Genomic DNA, 9,509 nt, shown 5'->3' on the forward strand with positions numbered 1-9,509 from the left:
GGACTTTTACTGATCACACAATATAATGGTGGTCATAAAACTTTCTAAAGTAATTTTGAATTTCTCTTATGGATAAAGATAAAGAATTAAGAAGTACATGTTTCACGACAATTGTTGTGTGTTACTATTATAGTACATTAGATGTTTTTAGAAGTGTTAAGTACATACTTTAGGTCTTCTATATAACTTCTACTTTTAGCTCTTTTTTCGTAAAAAGGGTGCGACAACTTAGTGAGTAAAATAGGATATGCTACGGATAAGATCAAATGAGTAACTTTTAGCCCTAAGTTTTTTCATGTCATTCTTCGGACAAAATGATTCATTTATAGGAAAAGCTACCATATTTACTGTAGCAGCCATACTATCATGTATCAAGATGGATGTATGGAACGTACTCTATATATGCTACGGATAAGATAAAATGAGTAATTTTTAGCCCTAACTTTTTTTCATGTCACTCTACGGATAAGATAATTTATCTATAGGAAAAGCTATGTTTACTGCAGCAACCACACTATCATGTATAAAGATATATTGAATGTACTATATCTATCCACGATTATAAAAATTCATCTAAGTGTATAGTTAGAAATCCCTATATTTTATGGAAAAGGTGGTAGTAATTTATCTTAGCATAACACCACTTCAACATCTCAATTCCACTTTAGTATGGAGATGTTTTCTCCTTCGCATAGAGATAGTTAATTAATCCTTAAAAACACCTTTCTCATGACTTGGTAAGTCAAAGAAATAGCTAGTAAGTTACATGTTATATATACTCTAATATACATGTTTCTAATTAATTTTGTTAAAATTATAAATACAACCTCATAAGAATATCCTTGAACCAAAAATTAAAGAAAAATGACACATCACATCCATTGAATCCAAATAGAAGAGGCATGTAGCTCTTCAACTTGTTTTATATAAAATCAATTGCTTACATGCTAACTGAGATCATATAAACAGTATAAAAACGCGAAAAACATGCAACGAACTTTTAAAATTATATTATCATACCGTGATGCAACGCAATGCCAATCTACTCAAACATGTCCGAATCCAACTTACCTCATATCGACCAAAACTTACGACAAGTAGCAAATTTGCTCATCATCCACGAACACTTCGATTCCAAATTCGTTTCTAATATTTCGAAGCGCCCGCAATTTCGCTGTCAACCGCGTGATCCATTTGAAAAACCCAAACAGCTCTCTCCCTCTCACACTGTCACACACACTGGCTTCTTCGCTGGCAAACGAACGTGACTTGGGTTCCCGTAGCAGAAGAAGGCGCGCCAACCCAACCGTCGGCCCCAGTCACAATCCCCCCTTTCCCCTCCTCCGCCGACTCGCCCACCTTTTCCCCCTTCCAAAATCCCACCGCCGATTCGCTCCCACTCGCGAACCCTCTCCAATCCCAAGGTCGGAGAGGGGGACAGCGAAGCTAGCCCACCCGCACCACCGATCCTCGAAGGGATTCCAGCCGATCGCTGCGTAGCTCGCCGGATGGCGCAGCAGCAGCAGCAGCAGGGGTCGGGGTCGGGGTCGGCGTCGGCGTCGAGCTCCAGCTCGGGGCTGCACCTGCTGGCGTCGCCGTTCGGGGACACCACCTACACCAAGGTGTTCGTGGGCGGGCTCGCGTGGGAGACCACCAGCGAGAGGCTCCGCCGCTTCTACGACCGCTTCGGGGAGATCCTCGAGGCCGTCGTCATCACCGACCGCCACTCCGGCCGCTCCAAGGGCTACGGCTTCGTCAGTGCCCTTCGATTTTTCGCCGCTGTTGATCCTGCTTTTTCCGGGCGTTTGTTTGTTTGTTCGTGGAATTGCTGGCTGTAAACAGTGGTTGGCTTATACAAGTGTCATGTTGACCTTGTGCAGGTGACGTTCCGCGATCCTGAGTCGGCGAGGAAGGCATGCGAGGACCCGACGCCGGTGATCGACGGCAGGCGTGCCAATTGTAACCTGGCGTCGCTTGGCCGCGCTCAGCCTGCAGTTCCTCTCGGTATTGATCTCCCTGCCTTGACACTGATTTGCACTAACTTATTCGAGTAGATTATGAGCACATTTTGATACCACCGTGAGGATTTGCTTGCTAGCAAGTTACTGCAGTGGTATCTGTGGTATGATTGTGTTGCCTTCTGCAAACTTATTTGATCGGTTCTACATTGTGTTTGCTCTAGAATTTAGTTACCCGCACTCGTCCTCCTAGAATAAGACAACTATGGAAAGAAGAAAAATTGATAATCAAGTGAACATAGGTACAGTCAACTATATACCTTCTCAAGTGGGTTTGGGACTTAAAATAACACCACAGGTGAGCTAAAATGATACTGAGCATTCATTTGAACAGAAGTACTGATGATGTTGGTGTTTGGCATGTGCTTGTTTTGTTTTGCAAACAAAAAACTACAAATTACAGTATGCCACCCCTAATGGTGATACGATGACTACTAATATACCATTTTGGTACCTTAAACAGTTCTTGGAAGTGCTCATGCGGTGATAATAGTTCTATTTCTGTATGCATTTGTTCTGAATACATGCACAATCTTTTCAGGGAGGCCAAGATCAGCTGGGTCCTACTTTGGCGTTCCAGTTCCAAGGGGTGTTTATGTAGGGGGTTATGGTCAGCACCGGACACTTCCTCTTGGGTATTACCAAGGATTCCCGGTTCCGCAATACAGGTATGATGTGTTAACTTTTCCAATGCAGCTTCCTGCTCTTAGATGGCCCATTTGTGACAATCTTCAAGTAGTTCTTACTTAGGCGTCCACATTTGGCATATAATCTTGTGGCAATTACTTTGTGTAGATTGTGCATAGCCTGCATCCTATTTTTCTTCTGCTCCTCTTTGAAAATTGCCAAATAAATATGTTCATTTTCTTCGTGGAACATAATATCGCTGTTTTGGAAGTCAATAAAGTGTGTTCGGTCATTCATTTTCCTCCTTTTGCAGCTACACTACATATGGGACAGAATACATCTATCCACAGGTTGAAGTGTGAAAAATATTACGTTTAATTTTCCTTGCGCAACATAAGGGTTTTACAAAGCATCGACTGATTCTGATGAGAGATCTCTTTGTAGGGTACATTAAACCCATATGTTGGTCAGCAATATGTTCCAATTTATGGAGTTTCATCCGCAGCAAATACTGCTAGCCAACCATTTAGCCAGTTCAGCCCGTCCATTTCTGGTGGGGGTAATGGTTATGTGGCTATTCATGGTTACAATGTGCCAGGAAATCCATTTGTACAGTTAACTGGATCAAACTTTAGCAGTGCATCGCCTACACCTCGGCCCACCATTCAGGCCCCCTTTTTAGTTGGTAATGTGGTCTTCTTTGCCTATTTTTTTTAGTATTTAGTGATTCCTCTTGTCTTTCCAGAAAACACAATACTGTGTTATGCTATATGTTCTCACACCAAATTTACCAGGCTAACATGGATGCTATCGTTCATTCGTCACCCTGCATCTTTTTATAGTGTCTGCTTAAGTGTTCTCCTTTTGTGAATAACTTCATATTACTTGGCCTTTGTAGCAGCACCGGTTCCTACTCACCCGCACTTGGTCCTCCCAACTCACTCACCTCAGTTTACACAGGCTAGTGGTTCAGACCAAAGAGCAAGCTGAACTATGCTGCCAAACATTTGTACCTTGAGGTTTGTTCTGTCTGGACTGCTGTTATCTTTTCTTGTGATTATCTGGTAGTAACTGTTCTTTTTCTGTCCCTAATAGGTACCCTTAGATTGCAGCAGGACAAAAGAGCAGTGCTGCTGTATTTGTAGTACTGGTTCTTACCTGGCAAGTAATCCCCCTTGCATTCATAAGGTACCAATTATGCTGTACTGAGAAGCCATGCTTACATTCATAGAATGCCAATCTTACTCTTATGGGAAATTAGTCCATCAATATTCTGCCCTTCAGAAGTTCAGATGCATTTTGTTTCAGAACAAAATGATGGAGTTACCTATTGGTTCTAACTTGTCAGAACTCAAAAGGGACAAACTTTGATGTTAATATGCTTGTGTTTTGTCTCTTATTCTCATTGTTGTACTCCTTAATCTCGTTATGTTTTTTAGGATCTCCTATCATGCTCCAATAGTATTGCATTCGATACTGGGTGATGCTTTCCCATAATTAACTTGAAACCAAACCAGGAAATTCATTCTTAACGTTGATGTCAGATTAGTTTTGCATCTAACAGAAGATAAGTACATTGATGGCATCATGGCGTTCATCATTACTCTGAACATACAGACTAAACAGCCAACTGAATCTTAATCAATCTGTTTGCTTGTGATATGATATGGTCGACACTAAATAGCAAAAATTTCCCAGAGAAATTCTTTCTGTTTGCTTCAGGCTTTCTTTGTTTCTTGTTTCAAAACATTGGGAAATGGTTTATACGTGTTTGTCTGAAGTTATTGTAAGCCAATTGGATCATGTGCCCGCACGTGTATACTAATGTGATCATGCATCTTGTTTTTTATCATATACAAGTTTTCATTTTATTGACCTGAGTTCTATTTCTGTAATTTTGATTATTATGATAATCTTCGCTATGAAATTTCTGCAGGTTGTCCTTATCATGGTCATCAGATGTACCTGGAATGATGATGTTGCCCCGATGGATGGGACAATGATCCAAGAGCAACGGTTGCTCTTGTCAGTATTGCTTGGTTACATCCTATGTCTCAATGGGACTGCGACCATTGCTGCAGCTTGAAGCTCTAGATACAGCATTATTGATCCTGTATCTGACAGCTCATTAGCCCATGGAGATATACTGGATGCTGGAATGGAGTCCAGCACTCTGTAAGATGACTAATCCGTCATGATGCACTCATATGATTGTTCACCTAAACTCCTGAAGAATCATCAAGCTACTATGTGGTTGATTATATCCCAGTGTTGAAGTCTGGCACAAGTCCAACAAATGTAGCCCGTCCCGTCAGTCTTGTGTCTGTCTATGGTCATCGTCGTGATCTATGCTTGATCGGCCTTTGGAGGTATAAATAGTTATTGCGTCCGCTTCACTCATCATGTCCAAAATGTTGGACCAAGATGGTCCTTCCTCCTGTATCTGTAACCCAAGTGTCTACCGGAACTGCTCAGGGTCGTTACTCGTTACCAACTGGTAGCGAGGTCACGAGGACTATCTTCTATGGTGTTACTGGTATCGGTATCAGAACTACCGTCTATTGTGTTACTGGTATCGGTATCAGAACTGTTGTTATGTGTTTAATTTTTCATTGCTATGTGCTCAGCAGTTCCTCGACTTCCGAGAACGGCACTTTGTTGTCCGACCAAAATAAATCAGTACGGATGAGAAACCCATGCTTTGGGGTCTTATCGGTATTGTGTAAGCCTGGATTGTTAAAACTTGTACTATTTGTACAAATTGTTTTGCTGTTTTGCAGTGATGTGTATTATGTGAAATTGTTTCAGAAATTGGGTGTTTTCTGTGTGACGACAATGCTCTCTGCTCGAGTTAGCGGTATCAGTCTTGATCGTTAAAACTTGTACAAATTGTTCTGCGGTTTGGCAGTCTTGTGTATTATGTGAAATATTGTTTCAGAAATTGTGTTTTCTGTATGACGACAAGTCGACAATGCTCTCTGCCCGAGTCAGCGATATTGTTCAAGTCTAGGTTGTTAAAAACTTTACTATTTGAACTGATTTATCTGCGGTTTCGCTGTCTTTATTTTGTGAAATATTGTTACAGAAAATTGAGTGTTTTCTGTATGACGACACAATGCTCTCAGCTCGAGTTAGCTGCTGCTGCCAATGCACTAACTTGGAGCTTTGGAAGTACACCAGGTCTGTGAATATGAACCCTGAGATTTCCCCTTCTGTGCACGATTCAATCACTGGTGCTGATAATGATGTGAGAGAATCGTGAGTAATAAACAAATGTACACATTTACTTTACATACAATGCATTCTATTCTGCCAAAGCCAAACCACCAGAGGATAATTCGTCAGTCAATACGTTGCCTTACTGAACTGCTGTTGGGAATGTGGCGGATCATGTCTGAAGCTACTGAATTCTGATTCTGGCTCTTGAACTGAACACACTCCAGCTTCAGTGCTACGAGGGATTGAATTGATGGCCTAACAGCATAGCCATTTTATTCCGTAAATCCAGATCATTAGAGCTTACTGCTGGAACTTACAGAAGCCATCATAGAACTCTTAAATGGAGGTTGGGATATCCAGCTTTAGTCTTGTACTTCTCGAACAGTTCTTGTAGTGCGACAACGAATTGTTCATGGACTTCATTTATCTGCCACATCAGGGAATTACCCAATTTTAATTGTAAGAATATATACATTTTTATTTTTTTACCATTCAAAAACAATTAAAACAAAAAAGATCCTACTTTCCATGGTAATATTTATCTTAGAACATCATTTAATTTCAGTTTTTTAGTGTGCAGACTGATCAAAAGGTGTACTTGGCATAATGTCAAGATGATATTTCACCTCATCAAAGGTAGGCTGAGCATTTTTCTTAACCTCAATTGGTCTTCCAACAACCACGTGCATGGGTGTTGCAAACGGAATGGGAGTCCTGCATCACAATGTGCAAGGACATATGAACTCTTGACCAAATAAAAAATATTGAAAAAATATATATAAACTGCAGAAAGTTACCCAAATTTTCCCCAGAACATAATTGGAGTAAATTTAATTGCTCTAGCAATTTTGACAATTAATTTGCCACCTGGTCTCCACCACTTATAAACATAGCTCTAGTCAAAGTAGTGCCAAAAAAAAATCAGCAAACTGAATACCATGAATAAATTTACTATATGGATAAGGAATTTTGCATTTATGAACTTATTGGGTGCAAGAGTAGATTACCTGTCCGAAAGCGAAAACAGGGACTAAAGGGGAACCTGTTTCCATAGCTATCTTAACGAAACCTTTTCTTGATTTAAGAAAAGCAACCTGTCATTTGCAAAAATTAACCATCACTATTCCGGTAATAGATGTAAGTGTTTCACTTGGTTTTGCACGAGAAAGAAGGCAATGTCTTTATTGATAATAAAAGAAGAAATCCGCAGTTACCTCTGAATCATGATCCATGTGAAGCATCTCCTGCACCCCTCCTGGCACTATGACGCAGCTATAACCAGCTTTAAGGTAGGAGTAGAAATTCTTCCTGGATGCAGGAACCAACCCCAACCATGTCCATATTTGCCTCAAGAATGGGGTATAGAACACCTAACACCGACCAATTCACCAGTAAAGAGCATATCTTTATTTAGAAAATGGATTAAAACCTGGCCTCTACATCCAGATGGATGTTCGCAGCCACAATAAATAGCATATGTAGTAATAGAGTGTCGAAAGATCAAACTCTTAAGAATGTACTCCTAGGAAGGAAATCTGGGAAGTGGGAACCTCACCGCACTGCTTGCAAGAACCTTTATCTTTGGTAATGGCATGAATCCAACAAGCTCCAAAAGGACCCCAAGGGCAATGGGCAAAACAGAATGCGGCTCATAACCAAACACTGCAAGCACAGCACAATATAATCACCAACCCAGTGGACAGTGCCCTCTATATAAAAGACTCCATACTTTTCTATATATTACTACTCCTTTACTTAGCTTTTAGAAATAGGCCAAAAGGGTTTGATACTTTAAAGATTAAAAAGATTCAAGTATCACAATATCATCTTTAGTAGTTGTTTCTGTTTAGCTTTAGGAATCAACTGAAAAGCCTCGGTATCAATCATCAATGTGATTCAAGAATTAATCAAGATTCCAGAGATGGAATGAGATAAAGAGGAAGCTCACCGTAAGCTCTATTGGGATCAAAAGCCTTGTAATCCTCGACATGTAATGTGACGGGGAAGTACCCAATCACGCACTTGCTGATGAACCTGAGGATGCGTCGTCCTCCAAAATGTAAGATCCAACAATGCGGTCAGGTAAAAAAACGTTGGCAGCCGAGGAAATCGAGGAGACGAACCTGGCGATCTTGCGCCCCAACCTGCTCATATCATTGACCGGCGCGAACATGAAGAAGAGCTGCGTGGCGAGCACCCTGGATAATACAGCGCGGAGAGGCGAGAGTGAGACCCAAGTACCCAACCCGTCAACGGCGAGCAGAGCGCGAGGTAGGGAAAAGAAGCTGGAGGAGAGATTTGGGTAAGAGGTTACATGGCGGCGACGCGGCGGGGGAAGAGGAAGAGCGAGGCGAGGAGGAGGAAGGCGTTGAAGTGGATGGCCCCCAGCCACAGCGCCAGCGCAACCGTGGTGCGCACCGGCGGCTGCGCCGTCCCCCGGAACACCGTGGTCCCGTCGTCCGCCATCACCGCCGCCTCGCCGGCGCCGGCACCGCCGCCGCCGTACCGCACTTCACCATTCCCCGCCCCCATCCGCCGCCGCCGCTGGCGACGAGAGAGACGTCGCGTCTCGCGTCGAGGGATGCTTCTAGTATTGTCCGCCTCTCTCTCGCGTCGCGGGCGATTTCGATGCGTCGTCGCGTCGTCTCCGCTGTGGCTCGCGGGCTTGACCTGTCAGTGCCCCACGCTGCCAACTTATAGCCGGCGCGGCTGACAGGTGGGCCATCCCTTGGAATAAGGGAGATGAGATGGAGTAGATGGGTTGGTTGTGCTGTGCGTGCGCCCGACGACGAACCCGTTCGTGCGGATCAGCGCGAATCGGCGAGGTAAGCTGGACGCAGGGTTTTCGGAATAAGTTTGCCGATAAATTTTAGTACCAAAATGATTGCATTTTGATTAATTTTATTTTTTATTTTGGATTCGAACGGCTGGCTAACCGAGTGATTTCTCAGTGCAAACCGGGACCGGCTGTTGCTGTTGCTGTTGCTGTGATTACCGTGATTTATCTCGCTGTTGCTGTTGCCGCTATTGATTAGCTCAGCAGCTGACTCGCAAGATGCGGACATGACTAGACGGGATCGTGTTTTTTTAAAAGAAACGGGATCGGATCAGGAAAGCGACCCGCGGTGTTCTTTTGTGTTGGAAATGAAAATAAAAATAAAAATTAAATATTTTACGTTAAATAAGATGGTATTAATGTATGATTAAAAAAGATTTATCTAATATTTTAGAATAAATTTCGTAAGAAATATATTGTTGGGCAGTTTAAAAAATATGTCACAATGATAAAAATTTTCATCCACTATTCGTAGAAAAAAAAGGGGCGTCCCACACCCACACTCAGACCGGCTGGTTTTGCAGCATTCGGCGGCGTCACAACTCACAGATGAAGGTCTGGACTGTGCGGTTACCGAGTACGCAGCCAACGGTGACGTCACTGTGAGTGCGGGACGCCCTGTGATTTATGGCCGAGTTTAGTTTCTAACTTTTTCTTTAAATTTTTAATTTTTTCATCACATCAAAATTTTCCTACACACATAAATTTCTAACTTTTTTTTTCAAACTTTTAATTTTAACGTGAAACTAAACACAACCTATGCCAATATGCCATGTAGCGGCTACTGTAGCAATCGATACCGTGCAATG

At 42.3% G+C, this 9,509-nt stretch overlaps 2 protein-coding genes across 3 annotated transcripts; one reads left to right on the forward strand and one right to left on the reverse strand.

Moving 5' to 3' along the window:
• Nucleotides 1–1,299: 1,299 nt before the first annotated feature.
• On the forward strand, nucleotides 1,300–5,586 carry LOC127762984 (uncharacterized). 2 transcript variants are annotated; one of them, XM_052287529.1, is made up of 8 exons: nucleotides 1,300–1,754; nucleotides 1,881–2,004; nucleotides 2,560–2,686; nucleotides 2,959–2,995; nucleotides 3,090–3,330; nucleotides 3,544–3,664; nucleotides 3,741–3,833; nucleotides 4,582–5,586. In XM_052287529.1, exons 1-6 carry the CDS (start codon nucleotides 1,509–1,511, stop codon nucleotides 3,633–3,635), a joined length of 867 nt encoding a protein of 288 aa, XP_052143489.1. In that variant the 5' UTR covers nucleotides 1,300–1,508; the 3' UTR covers nucleotides 3,636–3,664; nucleotides 3,741–3,833; nucleotides 4,582–5,586. The 2 variants fall into 2 exon arrangements, with proteins under 2 accessions (XP_052143489.1, XP_052143490.1); XM_052287530.1 differs by having other exon boundaries at nucleotides 1,301–1,754; nucleotides 3,547–3,664.
• A 244-nt stretch (nucleotides 5,587–5,830) lies between these two features.
• Nucleotides 5,831–8,525, reverse strand: LOC127762983 (diacylglycerol O-acyltransferase 2D-like). The gene is made up of 9 exons (XM_052287528.1): nucleotides 8,179–8,525; nucleotides 7,988–8,062; nucleotides 7,813–7,898; nucleotides 7,420–7,526; nucleotides 7,079–7,234; nucleotides 6,872–6,958; nucleotides 6,662–6,759; nucleotides 6,491–6,578; nucleotides 5,831–6,291 (listed from the first exon to the last, which is right to left on the reverse strand). The coding sequence occupies exons 1-9, from the start codon at nucleotides 8,394–8,396 to the stop codon at nucleotides 6,190–6,192; spliced, it is 1,017 nt and encodes a 338-aa protein (XP_052143488.1). The 5' UTR covers nucleotides 8,397–8,525; the 3' UTR covers nucleotides 5,831–6,189.
• Nucleotides 8,526–9,509: the final 984 nt, after the last annotated feature.

This window comes from Oryza glaberrima, chromosome 2 (genome assembly GCF_000147395.1).
Source record: "Oryza glaberrima chromosome 2, OglaRS2, whole genome shotgun sequence".
Classification (NCBI taxonomy): domain Eukaryota; kingdom Viridiplantae; phylum Streptophyta; class Magnoliopsida; order Poales; family Poaceae; genus Oryza; species Oryza glaberrima.

What these genes read in the sequence shown, in the direction of transcription:
- LOC127762984 (XM_052287529.1), top strand. Translation starts at nt 1,509, where the DNA reads ATGGCGCAGCAGCAGCAGCAGCAGGGGTCGGGGTCGGGGTCGGCGTCG. An exon ending in TTCCCGGTTCCGCAATACAG is followed by an intron (nt 2,687 to 2,958) that starts GTATGATGTGTT and finishes CTCCTTTTGCAG; the next exon opens with CTACACTACATATGGGACAG. An exon ending in CAGAATACATCTATCCACAG is followed by an intron (nt 2,996 to 3,089) that starts GTTGAAGTGTGA and finishes ATCTCTTTGTAG; the next exon opens with GGTACATTAAACCCATATGT.
- LOC127762983 (XM_052287528.1), bottom strand. Translation starts at nt 8,396, where the DNA reads ATGGGGGCGGGGAATGGTGAAGTGCGGTACGGCGGCGGCGGTGCCGGC. An exon ending in TTGGGGCGCAAGATCGCCAG is followed by an intron (nt 7,899 to 7,987) that starts GTTCGTCTCCTC and finishes ACGCATCCTCAG; the next exon opens with GTTCATCAGCAAGTGCGTGA. An exon ending in ACATGGATCATGATTCAGAG is followed by an intron (nt 6,959 to 7,078) that starts GTAACTGCGGAT and finishes TGCAAATGACAG; the next exon opens with GTTGCTTTTCTTAAATCAAG.